At 40.6% G+C, this 25,746-nt stretch overlaps 1 protein-coding gene and 1 pseudogene across 3 annotated transcripts in view; one reads left to right on the plus strand and one right to left on the minus strand.

Annotated features, from left to right (window-relative positions):
• Snx27 (sorting nexin 27) overlaps positions 1-25,746 on the minus strand; it is an 84,258-nt gene that overhangs the window by 17,597 nt on the left and 40,915 nt on the right. For all 3 annotated transcript variants that reach the window (XM_029561165.1, XM_008828212.3, XM_008828213.3), the window contains exons 3-8: positions 25,054-25,246; positions 21,454-21,518; positions 17,465-17,569; positions 11,962-12,040; positions 10,418-10,581; positions 2,848-2,937 (exon numbers count right to left, since the gene is read on the minus strand). In XM_029561165.1, coding sequence (XP_029417025.1) covers positions 2,848-2,937; positions 10,418-10,581; positions 11,962-12,040; positions 17,465-17,569; positions 21,454-21,518; positions 25,054-25,246 — 696 coding nt within the window. The remainder of the gene's footprint in view (positions 1-2,847; positions 2,938-10,417; positions 10,582-11,961; positions 12,041-17,464; positions 17,570-21,453; positions 21,519-25,053; positions 25,247-25,746) is intronic.
• Positions 4,021-4,110, plus strand: LOC115069466 (annotated as a pseudogene).

The raw sequence follows: 25,746 nt of genomic DNA on the forward strand, positions 1-25,746 counted from the left end.
CTCTATTAAGATTCTTGGAATATTTTGTCAAGATTTTACTTGATAGCTAACAATCTAAATTATTTCCATTTTATATGGAAAAGCTAAAATTTAGAAGTTTGTTGTTGCCATTACAGGCTTCAGGTGGCGTAGCCTAACTACAAACTTACCACTCACACTAAATTGCTATAGTTAACAGCATCAAGATTTATGGGCTCTCCAGAGCTCATCTAATCCAACACTGGCAAGGTTATCTTTGAATACTGATACTTAAAACACGATCCGTTCAAACTTTGGTGAGATTTTCTTCTCTGCGGCTAGTATATCCATGTTAGCACCAGAAGTCTATAAACATTTAAGCACATTTTATACTCTATGTTAATGACTCATAGGAAAACACCTGGGTATCAAATACACTTTAGCTCTTAGTGTGCTGTGTGCTATATGTTTGTGTCAGGGGTACATATGCATTTGTATGTGTGTGCATGGGGAGGCCAGAGGACAACCCTGAGTGCTGTTCTTCAGAAGCTTTGTTTCACAAGACAGGGTCCGCCACTTGGTCTGCAACTCACTTGTAAGGCCCTGGGCTCCACCTGTCTCTGCTTCCCAGCACTGAGATTACAAGCATGTACCACCATACCCAGATTATTTATGTGGTTCTGGGGATTGAACTCAGGTCCTCCTGCTTGCAGGGCAAGTACTTTACCACCTGAGGCATCTCCTCAGCCTTTCACTTTAGTCTAAATATGATCTCAAAATAGGTATCAAAGCATACACCACCACGCCCGGCTTAAGTATTCTTTACTAGTTTTATTTCTGACAATTTTCTTTACTGTATTTATGGAAGATGCAAATTAAAAACTAATTTTAAAACATTTAAAGAATGAAATCAGCAGCTCTGTTCAACAGAACTTTCTGTGATGCTAAAAATGTTCTACACCTACATCATCCAACATGGCTGTCACCAGCACACATGGCTATTTAGCACTTGAAATGTGGCTGGTGTAACTAAAGAAAAAATTTTAAATGATTCTCAATTTAGATTTAAACAGCCACATGAAGCCATAGCTGCTAACCAAACATCAGAACTCTAGGGTACCACACATAACAGAAGCACAGCTGTGCAGTGTCTAAGCAAATGCAGAAATTGTGAAGGAGTGATCTGATAAACCACGACTAAAATAATCTGCAATGCTAAAAACCTAGCTGAACACAGTGACATGCCTGTAGCCTGAGCATCTGGGTGGGTGACGCAGGAAGGTCACTTTAGGTTCAACACTACCCTGGGATACATAGTGAAACCCTATCTTAAACCACTCCCCCAAATAATAAATAAAAATAAATAAAAACCTATAAAAACCTAAACCCAAGCATGATAGCAGATCCCAAATATTCAGGAGGCTAAAACAGGAGGATTGTAAGTTTAAGGCCAGCCTAGGCTATATATCAAGTTTCAGGCTAACCTGGGCTTTGAGATCTGTTTTTGAATAAATAAATAATAAAAATCTAAATGTTAGTTCTTACACAATCTTCATATCATAAAATATAATTTATGCATCTTTAATTTTTAAAAATATTATTTTATTTATTATTTTTATTTTCTGTATATGAGTATATTGCCTGCATGTATGTGAGTGCACCCGTGTCATGCAATGTTGTGGAGGTCAGAAGAAGGCGTCGGATTCCCCTGGAAGTGGACTTAACTCCAGCCACCATGTGGGTGCTGGGAATCGAACCTGCGTCCTCTGCAAGAGCAGTCAGTGCTTGTAACCGCTGAGCCATCTCTCCAGCCCCTAATCTGCATGTAAGTAAGTGTACCCATGTCATGCAATACCCATGGAAGAAAAAGAAGGTGTTGGATCCCTTCAAACTGGAGTTATTGATGGTTGTTAGCTGCCATGTGGGTGCTGGGAATCGAACCTGTGTCTCCTGTAAGAGCAGCTGGTATTCTTAACCACTGAGCCACCTCCCCAGTCCCTGTTGCTGTTGCTGCTGTTTTGAGAAATGGTCTCATGTAGCCTAGGCTTGTCTTGAATTTGTTATACAGCTGAGGATGACCTTGATCCTGCCCCTATCTCCTGGTGTTGGGAGCGTAGGACTGGAAGTGTAGGACTGCACCAGCACTCCTGGTTTCACTTTATACATCTTTGTTTTCATATTAAAAAAACAGTTTGGCTATTAATAACAAAATCATATACTTTACATAATTTACGTTTCTGGTAAAATAAATGGAGAAATAAAATGGACTTTGTATCAAAGTCTACATGTCCCTCCCCTCCAAATTAGTTCATACTCTGACCAGGTCATGAAACTTTTCAAAAATGAGTAAAACAAGAGATTTAAGAGGTAATGGGGGGAGGAGGGGCACACTGGAGAGATAGCTCAGCAGTTAAGAGCACTGACTGCTCTTGCAGAGAATCCAGGTTCGATTTCCAGCACCCACATGGCAGCTACGAACCATCCTTAACTCCAGTTCCAGGGGAACCCGAAGCCTTCTTCTGACCTCCATGGCATTGCACGACATGGGTGCACTCACATGCATGCAGGCAATACACTCATACATATGACTGATAGCAAGATAGATAGATGATAGATAGATGATAGATTGATTGATAGAGATGATGATAGATAGATAGATAGATAGATAGATAGATAGATAGATAGATAGACAGATAGATAGATAGATAAAATATTTTTTAAAAAAAGAGGTAATGGGGATAATCCAGGCAGAGGCAGGCAGATCTCTGTGAAATCAAAGCCAGCCTGGTCTACAGGGAGACCTTGTCTCAAAAAAGAAAAAACCAAAACAAAACAAAAAAAGAGGTAATGGGGGGCATTTTAGAAAAGTATTTGGGGACACAAACTTACCATGACCATCTTCCTTTGTTCATATAGTTTCTGTAGCTGGTAAGACTTTTCCTCTGCTTTAATGTAACCTTTCTTCACATCATCAACAGCCTGTTACCAAAACAAAGGCAGGGAAGATGAGAATGTAAAAATCACTATAGGGGGCTGGAGAGATGGCTCAGTGGTTAAGAGCAGTGGCTGCTCTTGCAGAGGACCCAGGTTCAATTCCCAGCACCCACATGGTGGCTACGAACTGTCCTTAACTCCAGTTCCAGGGGAATATGGAACCCTCTTCTGACCTCCGTGGCATTGCACGACACAGGTGTACTCACATACATGCAGGCAATACACTCATACACACAAAATAAAAAGAATAAATATTTTTAAAAAATATTTAAAAAGAAGTCACTATAGGGCTATAGGGTACTTTTTTTTTTTGGTCTTTTTGAGACAGGGGTTCTTGTCCCAGATGGCTATAGCCCCAGCTGGCCTCAGAATCGTTATGTAGGCCAGGCTGGCCTTGATTTTACAGCAATCGATTGGCCTGCCTCTGCCTCCTGAGTGCTGGGATTAAAGGCATGCACCACGACGCCCAGCTCAGGTACACTTTTAATAGAGACCCAGATGTATTTTCAAGAAAACTTGTATTTGCTTGGACCATCACCATCACCACCACAGTGAACTGTCACATGTATTTATTGGAATAACTAGTATTTAAAGAATATCAAGGATTATGCTAGGCATGTGAGGGATCTGGTTTGTCTTATAATTCTGGTAAACTTAAACATGTGAGAACAATGAAGAGCACAATGAAAGATGGTAGGTACATTGGTAGTTAGGAAAGGCAACAATGATATGGCAAAACCACATATGTCGGGTCCAGAAGAGGACCACGTACTGCTAACCACAGTTATCAAGAGGCTGTGGGAAGACGTCCAGACCAGGCTCAGTGAGAACGATTCCAAGCCCAAGTGAGGAAACAGGAATAGGTTTGGCTTGAAGTATACTTCGGAAACAGATCTGCCTGATTTAAAGAATACACGTGAGGGGACCATGACCGATACTGCTGGATAGATTAAATTATCAACAGATTAAAGAATCCTAAAAAGCAGGCACAGGAATAGTTCTGACTTAAGGTGATAGACTTAAGTATGGAGATTAAATAAACAATTAAAAAATCTTTTAAAAAAGAGTGTTAGCTTTGGCATGACATATGCTAAAATTGGAATGATACAGAGATGATTAGCAAGGCCCCTGTGCAGATTTGTGGTGCTCCATATTTTAAAAAGCAAAAAAATAAGAGGGGCTGGAGAGATGGCTCAGTGGTTAAGAGCACTGGCTGCTCTTGCAGAGGACCCGGGTTCAATTCCCAGCACCCACATGGGGGCTACAAACTGTCCTTAACTCCAGTTCCAGGGGAATCCGAAGTCCTCTTCTGACCTCTGAGACATTGCATGACATGGGTGCACTCACATACATGTAGGCAATACACTCATAGACATAAAATAAAAATAATAAAATTTTTTTTTTAAAAAGTAAAAAAATAAGAGAGACTGTGTCCAAATGCCAAGTGAACTAAGGTGAGGAGAGATTGTAATAAAGATTAAGGATGCTGTTGCACTTAAGCAACAAATCATTTCCTACAGTTTTTTTGGTTGTTTTTTTTTTTTTTTTTGGTTTTTTTGAGACAGGGTCTCCCTGTAGCCCCAGCTGTCCTGGAACTCACTATGTAGACCAGGCTGGCCTTGAACTCACAGAGATCTGCCTGCCTCTGCTGGGATTAAAGGCGTGGGCTACCACGCCCAGCCTCCTATAGTTTTTCTAAAAAACAGTTTCTTTTGGGGCTGGAGAGATGGCTCAGTGGTTAAGAGCACTGCCTGTTCTTGCAACTGACTCAGGTTTGGTTCCCAGTACCCACAAGATGGCTCAACAACTGTCTGTAATGCCAGTCCCATGGGATCTTGTGCCCTCTTCTGGCCCCTGCAGACACTGTATACATGTGGCACACTTACATACATGCAGACAAAACACTCATACACATAAAAATAAACAAAATTTGTATAAAGTCTCTTATCCAGGTCTGCTTGGAATTGACTACATAGCCCAGGCAGGTCTTTAACTGAGTTGTCCTGCCTTGGCCTGAGTGCTGGGAATACAGGCATGTGCCACCATACCGGGTTTCCCAATAGTCTTTCTTTTAAGAGAAAATAGCAGAATAAGCTCAATACTGGAATCAAGAGACTAGCTCAACTTCTAGCTCTGTCACCTACAGATGTATACTTCAGAAAGTCCTAAACCCTCTCAGTTTATCAAATACTCATACTTAAAATGACAACAAAAGGAGATGACAGATGTTAGGAACTTTTAAAGTAGTTATGGTTATTATTAGTACCATTTAGCTGTTCCTTTAAGAACTATGGTCATTAATGTTCCACCAGGGACTGTCATGGGAAAGATGATGCCAGTCTCTCTCTAGTCCTGGCCATACTACTGGGGTCCATGTAAGCACAGAGGATTATATACATCAAAAGGATCCTCAGTCAGAACTGCTACATAATGTACTAAAGAACCTGAACACTTTACTATCACCAAAGCTGTGGTTCCAGGCCAAACGAGCCAATTACTGAAAAGCTAGAGCATAAGCAAGAAGGACAAAGTGCTTATTGTGAAGCCTGGCAACTTGAGTTTGATCTCTAGAACTCATACAAAAAAAGGAAAGAAGAGCACCAACTCTACAAAGTTGTTCTTTGACCCTCACACTGTGGCATGTCACATAGACACACACACACTGAACATATACACTTTTCTTGTCATTATTCCCTAAACCAAACACTGTGACAACTACACACACACACACACACACACACACACACACACACACACACACACACACAAAATGTATATTATGTCAGATATTGTATCTGCTACATCTAGGGGTGATTTAAAAGGTACAGGAAGAAGTACAGAGGTTATGTCATAGGCTAATAATACTATGGCTTTTTTATAGAAGGGATTTAAAACATTTTAAATTTTGGAGATCCTGAAACCAATCCCCTAAGTATACCAAGGAACTGTAACTTTGGACATGAATTTTCAAAATTGATCTGTCCGGTTATAAACACTAGGTTGTGTTTGGGTCTTGCTATGACAGCACAAGCTGGCCTTGAACAACTCACCATTCTCCTGCTTCAGCCTCCAGAGTGCTGGGATTACAGCATGTACCACTCAGCAGGTTAAAGAAAAAAAATAATCTAATAACGGGCTGAAGAGATGGCTCAGCAGTTAAGAGTGCTACTGCTCTTTGTAGAATACCTAGCTATGGTTCTCAGCACCCAAGTCAGTTGTCTCACAACCACTTATAACTTTAGTTTCAGGGAATCCAAAGCCCTTTGGCCTCTGTAGGTACTGCATGCACATGGTACATATAAACTCATGTGCACATATACATAAATTTAAAAAAAAATCTTTTATATTTGGCCAGGTGTGGTGACGCACACTTCTAGTCCCGGCACTCAGGAAGTAAACGTAGGTGGATCTCTCTGAGATCGAGGCCAGCTTGGTCTACTTAGTGAGTTCCAGCCCAGTTGGGGTGACAGAGAGACCCTGTCTCAAAACAAAATAAAACAAAAACCCAAACCAAAACCAACAAAACACATTAGGGGCTGGAGAAATGACTCAGTGGTTAAGGGCACTGGCTGCTCTTGCAAAGGACTCAGGTTCAGTTCCCAGCACCCACATAGCAGCTAACAATGCCCTCTTCTGACCTCCATGACGCTGCATGACATGGGTGCACTTACACATATGCAGACAAAACACTCACATACATAAAATAAAGATATGTAAATAAAAATTTTAAATATCTTTATATTTAAAAAATATTTTTTTAAAAACGCATTAAATTCCCAGCACCCACATGGTGGCTATCAATTGTCCATAACTCCAGTTCCAGAGGATCTGACACCTTGTTCTGACCTCTGCAGGCACTGCACAACGCAGGTACACTTACACACAGGCAGACAATACACTCATACACATTAAAAATAATAAATAAAATATTAAAAAAATAAATAAGGGGCTGGAGAGATGGCTCAGTGGTTAAGAACACTGGTTATTCTTGCAGGTCCCAGCATGCAGGTCAGGCAACTCACAACTGCTTGTAACTCCAGCTCCAAGGGATCTGAAGCCCTCTTCTGGCCTCTACTGGCACCAACACACAGGACACACACATATTGACATACACATACATATAAAATAAATCTTAAATGCATAGCACTGGTGCCTTATTTCATGCCTCTATTAGCACCCATGAGGTGGAGTTTGGCCTGCTATAAAAAAGAAATAATAAAAATAAATAAATAAAACATTTAAAAAACCCAACTTTTACTCAATGCTGCATTTTATGTATGTAAGAAATGTTCCCAGCTATATCACCTACTTCACTGATTTCCTTTCTTGAATAATTTATTTTCTGTGAGTTATTCTCCATGTTCTTATTTGTAACTTTCTAATTACAAATAACCAATCTTGTTATCAATTCTTCCACAATAACCAAACACAAACTCCAAGATTCATTCAACTATTTCTTTTTTTCAGTCTTTTTGAGACAGGGTCTCCCTGTAGCCCCAGCTGGCCCGGAACCCACTGTGTAGACCAGGCTGGCCTTGAACTCAAAATCTGCCTGCCTCTGCCTCCCAAGTGCTGGGATTAAAGGCGTGCGCTACCACACCCAGCTCATTTAACTATTTTCTAAAAACTGTCCATGGCTATAGTACCCTCTTTTCCTTATAGCCTTACATCTTTTTTTTTTTTTTTTGAGACAGGGTCTCCCTGAAGCCTCAGTTGGCCTGGAACTCACAGAGATCTGGCTGCCTCTATCTCCTGAGTGCTGGAGTGCTAGCATTAAACACCTGTGCCACCACAGCTGGCTCAGGTTTATTCTACTTACAATCCCATTACTGTTATTTTAGTGAGCTTTCAGGATGAAGCAATTTTAATGCATGTATAATCTATAAGATTTAGCTAGAATTTAAAAATAAAATGTGTATGGTTTTAGTTTTGTAAGATAAAAGGTCTGATATAGAATTCAAGGTCAGCTTGGAGTATATACTGAATTCTAGGCCAGCCTCAGAAACATAGTGAAATCTTATCTCAAAATAAATAAAAGGGTTGGGTGTGGTGGCGCACGCCTCTAGTCCCGGCACTTAGGGGGCAGAGGCAGATGGCTCTCTATGAGTTCAGAGGGAGGCTGATCTCTGTGAGTTCAAAGCCAGCCTGGTCTACATAGTGAGTTCCAGGCCAGCTGGGGCTATAGGGAGACCCTGTTTACAAAAAAATAAAATAAAATAAAAATCAATAAAGGGGCTGGAGAGATGGTCAGCTAAAAAGAGACCTCAAGGTACAATCACGAGGACTGATGTTCAGATACCAGCACCCACATAACAAGCCAGGCATCCTGCAAACACCTGTATGTAACTTCGGCTCCCAGGGATCTGATCCCCGCCACGCCCTCCCCCACTCGTATGGAGACAAACATGAATGAATAAATAGTCTTTTAAAAAGATACATGATTATGAAATTTAAGGCCAGGCATGGTGGGACATGCCTTTAATCCCAGCATATGGGAGGCAGAGGCAGATGGATCTCTGTGAGTTCAAGGCCAGACTGGTCTACATAATGAGTTCCAGGACAACTGGAGCTACAGAGAGACCCTGTCTCAAAAGACAAAAAAAAAAAAGATACATGATTATGAAATTTGAGACAAATGGAGCCCCCAAATCTGTGGTTCTGAATTTTGGAAGAAAAATAATTTTCAACCTAGAGATCTATTACCAATCCTAAGATCAATCAAATGTGAAGGCATCTTCAGATATTCAAGATTTTAAATCAGTGATCTCCTATGCACCCTTTCTTGATTCTAAGAATGTATTCTACCAAAATAAATGAGTAAAGGGGGGTGGGCAGCATATAATCCAAGCACTAGAAATGGGAGATCCACACAGGAGATGGTCATAGTGAAGGTCAATCCCAGAATGAAGCTATGTGCCAGAGTGTAGGGACACCAGTACAGACTGAGATGGGTCAGAAAGCTCCACCTGCGGCTACTTCTGATAATGAAAACTAACAAAATAAATTAGGGTTTTGAATCTCTTTAGAAGTGTGCGCGCGCGCGCGTGTGTGTGTGTGTGTATGTGTGTGTGTGTGCATGAAGGCTAGAGCAGGACATCAGCAATCTTCCTCTAGTTCTCTGTGCCTTATTAGCTTGAGACAGGGTCTGTCACCCTTTCAGCAAGGCTGGGTAGCCAGTGAGCAATCATGCTTGGCCTTTTTACATAGGTGCTAGGGAATGGTCCTCATGCTTACAGAGCAGTGTTCCTAGCCACTGAGCCATTTCCCACGCCTGCTGAATATCTTTAGGGGGGCTGGGCTAATCTTGCCTGCTTTTCTGTCTTGGAGTTGGCCATAAAGAAATCCTCTGAAGGGACCAGGGAGGTTGCTCAGTTGTTAAACTGCTTGCTGTGGGAGCATGAAGACCTCAAATCAATCCCTAACACCCATATCCATATAAGAAACAAAATGGTGGGGCTGGAGAGATGGCTCAGTGGTTAAGAGCACATGTTACTCTTGTAGAGGACCCAGGTTCAGTTCCCAGCATTCACGTGGTAGCTCACATCCAACCATCTATAACTCCAGTTCCAGATGATCTGACACCCTCTTCTAGCCTCCCTGGGCATCGCATGGAAGTAGTGCACTTACACATGTAGGCAAAACACTCATATACATAAAGTAAATTGAAAACTAAAAAAATCCTATAATAAGGTATTCTAAGTTCCCTGAGCTCCATGGGCAACACACAATGCAGAGGGGGCATGGTAACTGGAATTTGTAGCCAGTTATTCAGTAGTTTCAGAGGCCTGGGTTTGTAACTGAGTCTAAAACGAGAACAGTCTTGGAATATTGTCTTCCTTGATCTGTGTGATTTGCTGATATATCCAGGTAAACAGTATCAAACTGAATTACAGCTGGGCGTGATAGCGCACTCCTTTAATCCCAGCACTTTTGAGGCAGAGGCAAGTGGATCTCTGAGTTCAAGGCCAGCCTGGTCTACATAGTGAGATCAGGTCAGCTGGGGCTACAGGGAGACCCTATCTCGAAAAAGGCCCAAAAAACCCAAACCAAAACACAACAAAAAACTGAATTACATTTGAAGACATCTAGCTGGTGTCTACTGCAAAACTGCACACCTGCTGGTGGGGAGAAATTCCCACACCTTTTGATGCCACAGAAGTCTTTTGTGTTGACTGATGTGAGAGCAAAGGAACAGGCATTTGCTCTACCCAATTACACAGTATATATAATATTGATGAAAAAATCTGAATATGTACATAGCCATAAGGCTCATTTTGTTGCTTAAAAATTAGGACGCAATGGTTTTTAGACTCTAGGATAGCTCTACCATTTATATTTTGGGAAATGGGATAAACTAAAATACAAATGTAACTCAGACTCAAGGATTCACACTGAATTGTGAAGTTACCAAATCCTTATAAACAGAAAAAGAAAACAGGCCTTTGAGGAAGATCAATTCACTCACCTGATGAAAGAAGTATGTAACAGCAAGGTCATTGTCATTTAAGAGGATTTCTTCTTCTGTTGTAAAAAGCCACTTTCGAATAGTCAGGCAGGTGCCTGGCACAGCTGACGTATAATTCTGGACGTAGAGTTTATGAGGAAATTCGTTAGGTGCCAGCTTACGTACTAAAGAAGACAAAACAAAGAAAGTTAAAGTGAAAAGATATACAAGGAACTTCCCTAGTATAAACTACACATGGCAGATTAATAATGGTAGGTTATTATTAACTAGAGCATCAGCTCAAATTCATCAAGGAGTTCTACCACAGAACACAAATCACATATCTAGCAAAATCAACCCCTTCTAACTACAACTCTGGTCAATACAACATCAAACTGACTAAAATTCATCCTTCAATGACTCCAATTCTAAAATCTGTTAAAATGCTTGACCCATAATCTGGTAACTTACACTTAACATCCAGTGACCATCAGTGCAGCTTCTCCCTCTTACCCAGCTATGAGACATTCAGAATCGCTCCTACAGCCATTCTCAATGAAACACTTTTACTTATAAAGAGCTGAAAGGACCTTCCCAATCCATTCTCAAAACCCTAATGCATTCATCATAGTCCTTTCCTTAGAATGTCTTCAGAGTAGGGTTCCTGTTTCCTAACAACCTAGCTCCACCAGGCTTGGGCTGAGATTACATGTGTATGCTACCACACCCAGCTTACTTCTTTTGGCTTTATAACACTGCAAATAACAGATTTAAAATTTTTCATTTAAGGGGCTGGAGGGATGGCTCAGCGGTTAAGAACACTGGCTGTTCTTGCATAAGACCCAGGTTCAAATCCCAGCACCCACATGGCAGCTAACAATTGTCCATAACTCCAGTCCCAGGGGATCTGACAGCCTCTTCTGTCCTCCGAGGGCATTGCATGACACGGGTGCACTTACCTACATGCAGGCAATACACACATACACATAAAAATAATAAATAAAAATTTCTCATTTAAGCTGGGTGTGGTGGCACATGCCTTTGATCCCAGAACTCGGGAAGCAAAGGCAGGGGGATCTCTGAGAGTTCAAGGCCAGCCTAAACTACATGCAAGTTCTAGGCCAGCTGAGGCTTACAAGGAGACCCTGTCTCAAAAAGACAAAATAAAATAAAATAAAATTTCTCATTTACAGAAAGTAAAGCCAAAGTTTAGGAAGGATAAGGTTAGAATCCAAGTATCCTGGTATCTTGCCAATTCTTTGTAACACAACTTATATCTGTGTATTAGGCCACTGAGAATTGGGAAGAAAAACAGTAATAGAAAGATGGCTGCTTCCAAGGAATCAAAGTTGTTGTATACTGATAAAAGAAGAAAAGGCTCAGTAATGATCAGACATCCATATGATAGTCTTTATAGGATTTGCTTAGTCTGCTTGTTGGAAAAAGAACTAATCACTGAGCTCTCCTCTAGTCTTTAAGCTCTTCTTGGGAAAACAATTTCTATCCAATGGTATTAGAATAAAATATCCCCCAAACAAAATACTGTATCAGCCAGTAGCACTTACCAAAGGAATGATTGATCACTTCAAATAAGGCAAAGTAATTCACTGTTGTACTGTCCATGCCAACCTTTGCTGCAATAGCCTGAAGTTTAAACAGGATAGAATTGTTTCAGGGAAAGTAAATTCAGATAGCGCTGTAGGAGGCTGGATATGCATGTGGAAGAGGAAAAAGGAGAGATTCTGCATCTTGGCTTCATAAAACTACCAGAGTCTACAGCTATCTTTAAGGTACCTGTTCACATGTACACATATGTATGAAGGCAAGCAGGGGGAGGGGCACCCATCTCTAACCCAAGCAACTATTTTCTAGGAGTTTCTCTCTTCTAATACAAGCTGGCAATAGTTTCTCAATATCAAATTTCCTTTTTCAAATATGAATGCATTGTTCACAAAGGCCTTCTAAAAAAATGACTTATTTTTTTATTTGTGTGTGTGTGTATGTGAATGCCACATGTGTGCAGGTACCTATGGAGGCCAGAAGAAGGCATTGGATCACTTGGAACTGGACTTATAGGTATTTGTGAAAAGAACCAAATTCAATTTCTCTGGAAGAGCAGCAAGTGCTCTTAACTGCCGAGACAGCCCCTTCAAAGGTCTTTTTAGCATCATTTACAAGAAAATGTACTTGATAGGACAGATCTTAAAATGAAAACAAATTAATATATTTTTTGCATTTATTTTATTATTTATTTGTGTTTGTATATGTGTGGAGGTCAGGAGACAATTTGCAGGAGTCTGCTCTCTCCTTCAATAACGTGTCCTGGGGATGGAACTCAGGTTGGTGAGCTTAGTGGCAAATGCCTTTACCTACTAAGCCATCTCACCAGCCCCTGAAAATGAGTTCTTAAATACCCAATTTCAAGACTGTACTTTCAGTGCTCATTTTTACAGTCCATAAACACCTAGTTTCACATATTCAGTTAACATTTACTATAGACTGTTAACACACATAGGATCTCAACCTTTGATTTTTTTTTTTTTTTTTTTAAGAGATAGGGTCTCACTATGTTGACTGCACTGGCCTTGAATTCTTAGGTACAATGATCCTTCTACTTCAGCCCCCTGAACACCTCTGGGTCTATATGTATGTACCCCAGTACTTGATTCTTTGGCTTAAAATATTATGAATTCTACTAAGGCTTCACGAATTTTTTAAAGAGTTCATTTATTATTTTTATTTTATATGTTTAAGTGTTTTAAGTGTATCACATGCACATAGTGCCTGCAGAGGTCAGAAGAGGGCGTCAGATCCCCCGGAACTAGAATCACAGATGGTTGTGAGCTGCCATGCGAGTCCTGGGAACCAAGCCCAGGTCCTCTGCAAGAGCAGCAAATGCTCATAACTACTGAGCCATCTCTCCAACCCCAATATTTTCATTTTTCAGATGTTCTATGTTCCAAACTGGGGACACATTAGATATATCTCCTTCCTATTGATGACCAATATCCTCATGAAAATAACAAAATGTTGACAAAAGGCATATTAAACAAGGATTAATCCTCTCTAGGAATTAAGGACCTAACATAACAAATGAGAAAGAAATTGAAATACTCCATGTGTAAATAAATGAAAATTTAAATTACATACACATAGCAAAAAAGCATAAGACAGAAAACAAATGGGTAACAAAATCAGGGTTGTTTTGTTTTTGGTCTTTTTGAGACAAGGTCCCCCTGCAGCCCCAGCTGGCCTGGTACTTGCTATATAGACCAGGCTGGCCTTGAACTCACCGAGATCTGCCTGCCTCTGCCCTCTGAGTGCTGGGATTAAAGGTATGCACCACCTCACATGGCCAAAATCAGTTTTTAAGAGCCCTCCCAATCTAAGCAAGGAAGTCACTAAACAAGATAAACACTGTGGAAGGTTGAACCACATATGCTTATACCTCTTCTTCCCATATCTGCTCCCATGTCTGACATGGTACAGGAACTTCAAATTAAAAATATTCTCAGTCTGGAATGCTTTCAAGGTTTACAAAATGGCTTCCAGTCTCAGTAATATGATAGGGGAGAGGAGAGGATTAAAAGGCACCCAGGCCCTGTTAAAGAAACATTGAAAATGCAGAGAAAACAAAACACCTGCAAACTGGAAAGACAAACTTTTTTTTTTTTTTTTTTTTGCAATTATGCCATTATTGTAAAATTTCAAAAATGGGGTTGGAGAGATGGTTCAGAGGCTAAGAGCACTTGCTGTTCTTCCAGAGGACCAAGGTTCAGTTCTTACCAGTTCCAGGGGTTTCCATATCCCCTTCTGGCCTCTGTGGTCACTGCATGTATGTGATACACTTATATACATGCAGGCAAAACACTCATATACATAAAAAAATCCAAAAATGCCTCATATCTGACATATATTGTTTGCCCTTTATTAAATGAAGGCTAGATCTTGCTGTTGTTTGCCACAAGAAATAAGCATTAATAACCTGAAATCCGCTAAACTCCCTGAAAATCTTGCTCAAATTAAGATTAAAGGCAAATATAACAGGCCTGAAAACAATGATTATATCCAGTACCAGGTCATGATCTTAAATACACCATTTCTCACCAAAAGAACCAGGACTCCTTAGGGAAATGGCTTACTTTAGATCTAGGGTAGGAAATGTACAAAGATGAGCCCAAGTCGTGTTAAAATATGCTTGTATAAACTAAAGGATTGCATCAAAAGTAAACAAGAACAGATATTAAGGAGCTTCCTTTGGACAAAAATACAATCATTTGAGCATCAAAAACATAATATATGCTATTATTCATTAAATTATATTTAATTAAAAAATTTACATGAAGGTCTGGAGCAAACCTTTGATCCCAGCATTCAGGAGATGAGGCCAGCCTGGACTACATAGCAAGTTCCAGGATGGCTGGAGTTACAGGGAGACCCTGTCTCAAAAAAATAAAAACAAAAACAATTTACATGATATTAAAAATGAAATATAACAATTATTGAACTGGACAATACTGGAATCAACTAGGGAACCAATTCTTTACTCTGAAATGTGTCAATCAAAGGAAAGAATTAAGTATTTATCCTCTTTATCCTACAAACTGCTTTTCAGGATAAATCAAAAGCCTTAACTGATAAGGAAAAGTTACTTACAGAAGAATTCTAACTATGAAAAATGAGAGCATTGAAAACTAGCACTTTGCAACCTTTATAAAATCACTGATTAATAGCTGAAGAGATGGCTCACTGGTTAAGAGCACAGTCTGTTTGTTCTTACAGAGGATCTGGGTTCAGTTCCTTGCACCCACATGGCAGCTAATAAATGTCACTTGTTCGAGGGGATCTGATGTCCTCTTCTGGCCTCCAAAGGCACTGCACACACAGTTGTACTTACTGTGCATGCAAAACACTCATACTCATAAAGTAAATAAATAAATGAATTACAAAAATCATTAATTAAGGCAATAATCATCAATGAACACGTGTCATTTGGCAAAAAAATCAGTGGAAACTTTATAGTGAAGAGACCAAGTAGCTACCACCAAACCTATTAATTAATCTTGTTACCACTGAAAGTGGACAACTAGATACTGTGTATTGCCCACTGAGAAGCAATATAATGTATACAGTCCAATTATGAAGTATTCATATTTTATATCAAAAAGCATAACCTGGCTGGGCATGGTGGCACAAGCCTCTAATCCCAGCACTCGGGAGGCAGAGGCAGGCAGATCTCTGTGAGTTCAAGGCCAGCCTGGTCTACATAGTTGAGTTCCAGGACAGCTGAGGCTACAGGGAGACCCTGCCTCAAAAAGACAAAAAAAAAATAACCTGGATCTAATCAAGTATCTAAACAAAATTTCCACTTATAGAAAATATAGAGAGCTAGCAGGGCTTGGTGGCGGCATGCCTGTAGTCCCAGCACTTGGGAGGTGGATCTCTGTGAATTCAAGGCTAGCCTGGTCTACATAGTGAGTTCCAGGCCAGCTGGGGCTACAGGGAAACCCTGTCTCAAAAAAATAAATAAATAAAAAATAAAAAGAAAGAAAATATAGAGAGCTAGAAGGACATAATAAAGAGGAAACAAAGAGATACATTCAGCCTGACCTAATTTCTGCAACAAAATGGCAGCAAAACACAAAAAGCTGGGAAGGTTATGGGGGACTACTTTACATTAAAATAGACATAAAAAGGCCAGGCATGGTGGCCTATGCCTTTAGTCCCAGCACTAGGGAGGCAGAGGCAGGCAGATCTCTGTGAGTTCAAGGCCAAGCCTGGTCTATGTAGTGAGTTCCAGGACAGCTGGGGCTATAGGGAGACCCTGTCTCAAAAAGACCATTAAAAAAAAAAAATCCACTACTGGGGGACTAGAGTGATGGCTCACTGGTTAATCTATTCTACTTTTATGTGTTAAGCAGTTTTTTTACACTGGATGTAGTGGCACATGCCTTTAATCCCAATACTCAGGAGGCAAAGGCAGGAAGATCTCTGTGAATTCCAGGCTAGGTTGGTCTACATAGGTAGTTCCAGGCTAAGCAGGGCTACATAGTAAGACCCTGCCTAAAAAAAAAAAAAAAAAAAAAAAAAAAATCTAAACTAAAAAGTGTCATTGTGGGGAAAATAAGTACTTGCAGCAGAAGCATGAGAACAGAGTTCAGATCTCTAGCATGCACACAAATGCTGGGCAGGCAGCCCTGGAATAAGCTGTCCAGACAAACAAGCTTCAGTTTCACCAAGAGACAAAGCATGCACACCAGCACACACATGCCTCTCACACAACACACACAAAATACACACTCATATCACACACATGCACACACACACATTTTTTTAACAATAAAAAACAGGATTCAATCATAACCACTGTGTTCTGAGATATTTACTGTACCTTTTAAAAATTATTTTACTATTTTTTAAAAAAAAATATTTTATTGTTTTTATTTTATGTATATGAGCATATTGCCTGCATGTGTATAAATCCACCCATGTTGTACAATGTCCACAGAAGTCATAAGAGGGCATTGGATCCCCTGGAACTGGAGTTATGGAAGGTTGTTGGCCACCACATGAGTGCTGGGTAGTGAAACTGGGTCTGCTGCAAAAGCACCTAGTGCTCTTAACCACTGAGCCATCTCTCCAACCCCATGTACCTTTTTTTCAAAGTCTTGCTATAGAGTCCTGGCTATCCTACTACTTAGAGCAATTCTCTTGCCTCTGCCTCCTCAATGCCAGGATTATAGGCATGCGCTACCACACCAGCTTTACTATAGCTTTCTTTCAAGGACTAAGTTGCTCAGCATGGTAGCACACACCTTTAATCCCAGTGTTCAGGAAGCAGAGGCGGATCTCTAAGAACAAGGTCAGCCTGGTCTACATAGTGAGTCCCAGGCCAGCTGAGGATACAGGAAGACCCTGTCTCAAAAACAAACAAACAAAAAAAATGACAAAGCTACTTCAGATTAGTACTATGAATTCGTAAGTGCACTCTGAATGTTTTATACCTATTAACTCATTTACTTTCTTAGCATCACATCATCCAATTCAACAGGCTTAAGTTTAATTTACCTGATATACTTGATCTGTAGTACTGTTCTTTTTAACTCTGATGGTAACTGTTGTTCCATCTGGCAACGCTACTCTCAGCTCTACATCAGACACACCATTGTAGTTCTGAGGGAAAAAAAGAACAAATTTGTAACCGCGTTACTCTTACTCTCCTTGCTATATGCTCTATGTTAAACAATAACTAACATAATAGACAGGGAATGAATTCTACTATGATGGGAGAAAATGAAATCTTAAAAGTCAGCAAGTTTATAAGTCATAAAGTCAACAGAAGTTAGTATTTAAGATAAACAGAAAAAAAAAGAAACATTGAAATCAACATGCTCACATTTCAAAACTGAATAGTATGTGAAACAGTCTAGGTCAAACGCAAGAGATTTGTATTCACTCCTGTCACCTCATTCATAACTCACAAAGGAAAGAGAGAACAGAAAGTAGATACAAGTAGTTCCATCGAATCTCTGGTTTTATGGGTAGGGATATAGATTGGCTCAAGGGATAATGTAACTTCTTTTGTAAACCTCCTTTCTAAAACTTGATATAATTAGGCCACTTGAAAAAAGAAAAACAGAGGAGACTTAGGGATACGAATAGTGTCATGCTCAATTTTCTAGCAAAGAATAAATGAGTCTTATTCTTCTTCATTAAAAATAAACACTTAGGGCAGTAGATATGGCTCAGTATCAGAGTGCTTGCATAGAATGCTTAAGGCCCTAGGTCCTAGCCAGTACCACAAAAAAACACCTCATTAGTTGGGTGTGGTGGCACACACTTTTAATCCTAACACTTGGGAGGCAGAAGTAGATGGATCTCTGGGAGTCTGAAGTTGCCTGGTCTACATAGTAAGTTCAAGGTCAGTCATCCAGAGCTACATGAGACCTTGTCTCAAACACACACACACACACACACACACACACACACACACAAACCAAAAACAACAAAAAATAACTCACAAGCCAAAAATAAACCAAAACGACCTCATTGCTTATGATAATTAACATATTTTTTTAATTAATTTATTTTATGTGTATGAGCGTTATGCCTGTGTGTATATAAATGCATCCATGTTGTGCAGTGCCCAGGGAGGACAGAAGAAGGTGTCGGATCCCCTGACTAGAGTTACAAGCAGTTGTTAGGCACCATGTGGGTGCTAGGATTCGAATCTGGATCTTCTGCAAGAGTAGCCAGTGCTCTTAACTGTTGAGCCATCTCTCCAGACTATGTTTGACCAGATACCTGAAACTGTGGAAAGTAAAATCAAGGAAAAGGGGGACTGTTACACTTTATACCCTTATCCACAAGAACCCTCTATCTAGTCAAGAAAATAAGACATACACATGTTAAATAATTGGTGGATAATATATTAGTGTTACATACTCATTCTTCTATCTGATTAATACTTATTAAGGACCTCCAATATGCTTGATATTGTGGTAAGGGACTGGGACTATAAAGATAATCAAGATTTAGCTCTTACCTACTGGTAGCTCACACATTCTTGTAAGCTAAAAATATGAAGTGACATTGATTATATGCATAAAAATTGGGAAAGTAAGATTGCAGTATGATGTTAGTTGAGTGACAATGACTGTACAAGTTCTTGGTGGTATGAAAATGGATGACCTGAGCAATCACGGAAGACTTCAAAGAGAAGGCGGACCTGGAAGATGGCAGATTAGAAGCTGACTCTGCCTAATATGATGAAAGAGAAAAGTCAAGATAACAAAGAATAAGCTCTATTCCAAAGAAAGGGCAGAAGAGCAGGGGATATCCCGGGGTGGGGGGCAGGGGTAGGATAGCAGAAAAGTACAGAGAGCCAGAATGCTGTTCAGAGGAGTGAGCTTTGAGTTGTTTTAAATGATTAGCAGTGCAAAGGATGGGTATGGAAGCAGAATGAGGGAGAAGGTTCCTGGAAGAGAGCACAAGCTCTAGACACAATGGGAATGGGAACATGATGAATTAAGGAAATAAGAGGTACTTCAGGGCCATGAGAGGGCTGGCAGGTTGGCTCAGCAGGTAAAGCTTTGTACTTGCTGCCAAGCCTGACAATCTGAGTTTGATCCCACATGGTAGAAGGAAAGAACCAATTCCCTCGCTGTCTTCTGACCTACACACATGCACTGTGGTGTGGATGCTCTCTCTCACTCACTCTCTCAATCAATCAATCAAATAAAATAAATGCAAAAATAAAGTACTTTATAGGTTTGGAGATGTGGCAGTGTCAAACATTTGCTTAGCAGGGGAGTTTCTGGGCTTCATTCCCAGCACTATAAAGGAAAAAAAAGTTCCAAAAGTATCTGGAATAACGGGTACATTAGACGGGTGGCAAACAAGATTAGAGGAGAGGCCAGATCATGAAGGGCTTTGTGAGTATCAGGTTAAGAGTTTAAATTCTGAACACTGCGGAAAATTTTCAAAAGTTTAAAATAGGGAAATGACAGTAAAATGAATAGAACAATCTTTCAAGAACATTAGCTATGGGGGCTGGAGAGATGGCTCAGCAGTTGGGAGTACTGGCTGCTCTTGCAGAGGACCTGGATTCAGTTCTAAGCACCCATGTGGTGGCTAACAACCATCTGTAACTCCAATTCCACAGGATCCAACGCCCTCTTCTGACCTCTGAGGGCATTGCAGAACATGGGTGTACTTACATACATGCAGGCAATACACTTGTACACATAAAATAAAAATAATAAATAAATTTAAAAAGAAGCTTAGCTATGAAAGGAGAGAAATGGTTACTACAGACAAAGTTGAATTTTTTTTAACATGGAAGATGAGCATGCTTTTACTGCGATAGAGAGGGAGAGAAAGACAGAGAGACAGAGAGAGAGAGAGCATTTTAGCATCTTCTCACAGCAGCAGAATTACCGCAGTAAAATTTCAAGTAGTGAAGCCACACACTCCATTAATAAGGACAGAAAAGAGAATCCTAAACCCAGGGCCTCGGGGATTTTGAGCTCAGCAGGGCCACCATGGCACTCAGCTATAATTTCACAGCATTCTGATGCATCACGGTTCACCAAACAATACCGAAATTAAAAAAAAAAAAAATCACATCAGACATACAGAAGGAAACTTCCTCAAGAAGAAACACAATTATCTAATACAGATGTCCTAAATAGCCATTGTGGCTGCTGTTTGTCATCAGATGAAAAAATTGTCTTTACAATTTTTTCAAAAAGAGAAAGAAAAAAAGGGGGGTGGGATGAATAGGGGAGCAACACAGTGAAAAGGAGCAAGCATCTCATAGTTCCTGCTGAGAGGGAACGGAAGCCTCATTCAAAAGGAAAACAGATGGACCTGGAGAGCACCATGTTCAAAATAAGCCAAACTCAGAAAGAGAAGCAGCATGTTTTCCCTCAGACGTGAAATTTAGATTTAAAAAACTATATACACACGGGACATGAAAGTAGAAGGGGGACATGAAGGGTGGGGTCTACAGGGAGAGGGAAGACAAATATCACATAGACTTAAATACACACACATCAATTAATCACAAAAGCAGAAAAGGTAATCCAGGAGAGAGGAAGGAGGGCAACAAGAGAGGAAGGAGGGGCAAGGGGGGATAATGGTGAACACCAGCAAAATACAAAATGGCATGTGCATGTGTGTGTGCGCATGTGAAAATGTCATAATAAAACCCATTATTTTATAGCCTAACCAAAAAAAGTAATAAAGGAGGACACAGAAAGGTGAGCCTAGGTCTAGCTCTAGGTCTTTTTTTTTTTTTGTCTTTTTGAGACAGGTTCTCCCTGTAGTAGGACTGGCCTAGAACTCACTATATATACCAGGCTGGCCCTGAACTCACAGAGATCCTCCTGCCTCTGCCCCCTGAGTGCTGGGATTAAAGGTGGTGCTAGGTCTTAAATGATAGATAAGCAGGATACATATGAAAAGGAAATAGAAGAAATTCAGTCATTTGGAGAGTTTACCATAATTCAGCCCATGACCATTAAGAGGGAAATAGTAAAGGGGTGTTCACCTACCTCATCAGACTCTGACAGGAATTCCTGCATGATGTCACTCTCACCAATGACTCGGATTGAACACACTGGGGAAAACAAAGACAATCTAGCATCAGGCCCTAAATCAAGAATATAAAAACATATCAAGATTTAAATTGTCAGAGCCAGGTATGGTTGTACACACCTGCAATTCCAGCACTTGGGAGGTTGAGGCAGGAGGTTTGCTGCAAGTTCAAGGGCAGCTTAAGCTGTTTAGCAAGACTTTGTATCAAAAGACACTCACACAAAAATGTACAAAAAAATCAGTAGTAGACAATTCTTCACAATTTTATTTTGCTTTGCTTTGTGTGTGTGTGTGTGTCTTTTTGAGACAGAGTCTCCCTGTAGCCACAGCTGGCCTAGAACTCACTATGTAGACCAGGCTGGCCTCAAACTCACAGAGATCCACCTGCCTCTGCCTCCCAAGTACTGGGATTAAAGGCATGCACTAGTACACCAGGCCAAAAGTCCAGTTTTGAAGCATGACAAACAATTCACCTAAATATGATACAGAACAGAGCAATAAAAAAATACAAAGATGGCCGGGCGTGGTGGCGCACACCTTTAATCCCAGCACTCGGGAGGCAAAGGCAGGGGGATCTCTGTGAGTTCAAGGCCAGCCTGGTCTACATAGTGAGTTCCAGGACAGCTGGGGCTACAGGGAGACCCTGTCTCAAAAAGAGCAAAAAAACAACAACAAAAAAAAACCCAAAAGACAAAGATGTAGCTTGCTAAAAAAAATATTAAACATAGAAAAGAAAAAAGTATAGTAGATCTAAATTTTCAATGTGTGTGATCAATCACCACGTGAAGATGGGGAAAAAAGGCAGTGAGAGAACAGAAGTCAGCAGAGAATACATATACCAAATTAATATAGTAAGGGGTTTAGTCAGCCTATCTAGAGTCTCTCTCTTCAAAATCAGCTCTTCCTCATCCAGAAATATTCAGCTGCTAATAATTCTTCAACTAAGATTAGGGCCTGCTGTTCATTTCCACAGTTCTGTGCTGGGTTTCTGTCATGCCTGTTTGCATGGGTCTTGTGCATGCTGACACCATTGCTAGAGGTTTTTATGAGAAGGGTTCCAGAAGCCTGTTGGACTATTTCCGTATGGTCATGCACCCCCCCTTCCCTGGGTCTTACAATCTTCCTGTACCCTTCCACAATGGTCCCTGAGTCTTGGGTGGGTAGACATCAATATAGGAGACCTGTTCAAGGACCCACACTCTGCAGACTCTTGTTCTCTGCATTTTGGCCATTTGTGACCTTTTGTGTTCCTGGCCCTTTGTTGCATGAGGGAGCTTCATTGATGAGAGTTGAAAGATGCATTAGTGTTCTCTTCATCCCTTGTTCTATGTTCCATGAGTCTTGGGTGTAGAGGTTGCATCCTAGATGTGCCACTTAGGCTTGGCAATTCACAATTTCTGTGTGTGACCAGTGGTATAATTCTGTAATTAGTAATCTCTGCTGAAAAACAAGCTACTTTGATTGGTGGTGACTGGGATATTTGTCTGTAAATTTAAGGGTCCATATTTTGCACATAGTAAGAAATTCTATTTGTCTAGCGATATGAGAACCTTGGGGTTTTCTCTAAGATCTATGGCCTCTCCAGCTATGTGTATTTGGCTAGGTTTGCAGTACCAGACATGAGTTTCCTCCCACTCAGTGGGCTTTAAGTCCAGTTAGGTAGCTGTTGATTATCCACAAGATAAAAGTGCCACTACTGCACTAATGTCATTTGCTGTGCTGGTCTCACCGATGTGGTTTTTAGGCCTTGAAGGCTAGGGTTGGACCACTGATTGATGTTCTCGCTTGCCTAAAGATCTCCAAAGCTATGAGAGCTAGCCTTCAGGGGAGGTGGCTTCCAGGTCAGTTCCAGCTCCATTGCTCCATATCCTGTGTCCAATAGGGTCTTACCATCAAGTTCTAGGAGGCAATCAAGGACTGTGGCAATAGCCTGTGTAATTTTGTAGTCTCTTAGACTACCTGGCCAACAACTCAAAGGAAGGTTTCTCCTGTCTGGCACTGTTTCTTGTTATGTAGTCTTCAGCTATAATCACAGACTCACGTAGGGATATTGTATGTGTAATTTTTCAGTAGGTTTTTGGACTAATATGATTCCCTCTGTCATTTTTATACTAGCTAGGCACTATTTATAGCTCCTCTTTCCCTCCCTGTCTTATCCTCCCTTTCCACCCTTCCCATTTAAAGTATCCCCATTTTCCCCATTTCTCCCTTGATAATTTTAATATGCTGTGGTCCCACCTCCTTTGAGCTCCTTCTTACCTCTTTATTTCCATAGGTCTTTGTATAGCCCTTCTTCTCTCCCTCCTTTTTTTTTTTTTCAAACAAGATTTCACTATGTAGACCAAGCTGGGCTCAAACTCACAGAAATCATCTGCCTCTGCCTCCCAAGTATGGGGATTAAAGGCATGCACCCAAAGTTTTTTAAAAAATTAGTCCTTATACAAGCACATAAAGACACAGAATTACTAAACACCATTTAAGACCATTATTCTATTAAACCAATACTTTAAAAAACCATTTTATTTATTTTACTTATTATTTTATGTGCATGAGTGTATTGCCTATATGTATGTGAGTACACCTGTGTCATGCAATGCCGCAGAGATCAGAAGAGGGCTTTGGATTCCCCTGGAACTGGAGTTAAGGACAGTTTGTAGCCACCATGTAGGTGCTGGGAACAGAACCCCATTCCTCTGCAAGAGCAGTCAGTGCTCTTAACCGCTGAGCCATCTCTCCAGCCCCCCAAAAAAACCCCATTTTAAAAACCTAGCACACAGCTAGCAAGTTATATAGCTATAGTATAGCAAGGCAAGTCTCTTCTTTGAGCTACAAGATTGTCTTCCTTTCTAGAGAAAGAAGTATGTCAGAATCAACGTCCATAGAACTCAAAGTTGTCATAAGGAAGTTCAACTAATTCTATTTAGATAGCCTGCTTAAAACAAGATTAGACTGTCTACAGCTCAGCAAGCCTATCCAGGAATACCAGTAAAGGAATAAGCAATTTTCATGTAGGATATCCCAAGGAGCAAAGAACCATAGAATGTATTTACAAGTAAATATAACCCTATAAATAGTTCACTAAGGACTATCCAAATGCATAAACAGTGATTCGTGTTTCTGTTATTCAGTGCTCTGCAAGCTTTATAATGAAGCAGGCTACTAGTCACTGTATTGGGTCTTTCAGTCTTCCTGTCAGAGCTTAGATCATTCAACACTTCTAGTCAGAAACATGACTCTTCACTTTGAGTTTCAGGAAACGCAGCCATGTATTTAGAAGTTAGAAGCTGCGCCTATTCAAGATAATAAGAGTTTAATGGGCTGGCTTACCCTTTTTAATTTTTAAAAACCATATTCATTTATTATTATTTTTCACTTAGTGTGTGTGAATGGATTTGTGTGAGCTCAGACATGCTACTGCACATGTGTGGGAGTCAGAGGACAACTCTGGGAATTGGTTCTCTCCTTTTACCATGTGGATCCCAGGGATTGAACTCCAACCATTAGGCTTCGGGGCAAGCACATTTACCTGCTGAATCGACTCACCAGCCCTGGCTTACCTTTTTCTAGATATTCTTCCAACCCCCGACGCCGAGCATCTAACTGTTGTTCTGATAATGAGAATGGCCACTTTCCTGGAAGTCGAGGAAATGTAAAGTTGGCAAATTCTCTTTTCAGGTTCTGGTGCAGGATGGCAAACTCCCGGTACCGCTTAGAACACAGCTGCCTCCCTGCCATGTAAACATTGTATACCTGATGAGGAAGAAGAACAGAGGAAAGCCTACTTACTTCAAGATAAATCTCAGTCATCTAAACTCACGTTCAGATGCATATTGGCTAGGTGCATTTCTATGCACTACAAAGACTACTCGAGGTCACTTTAAAAGAAAACTTTTAGGTGCTAGAGAGATGACTCAGCAGTCAAGAGCACAGGCTGCTCTTGGGAGAAGACCCAGTTCAGTTCCCAGCACCTATATGGTGACTAAAAGCTGTTCATTGCTATTTCCCAAGGGATCTGCTGACCTCCATGGGTACTGTATGCACATGGTGCATTTATATACACATAGTCAAAACATTCACGCATATAAAATAAAAATAAACATTTTAAGAAATCAACAAAAGCCGGGCTTGGTGGCGCATGCCTGTAGTCCCAGCACTTGGGAGGCAGAGGCGGGTGGATCTCTGTGAGTTCAAGGCCAGCCTGGTCTACATAGTGAGTTCCAGGACAGCTGGGGCTACAGAGAGACACTGCT

The sequence above is a fragment of the Nannospalax galili genome, unplaced genomic scaffold (genome assembly GCF_000622305.1).
Source record: "Nannospalax galili isolate Female #2095 unplaced genomic scaffold, S.galili_v1.0 scaffold752, whole genome shotgun sequence".
NCBI lineage: Eukaryota > Metazoa > Chordata > Mammalia > Rodentia > Spalacidae > Nannospalax > Nannospalax galili.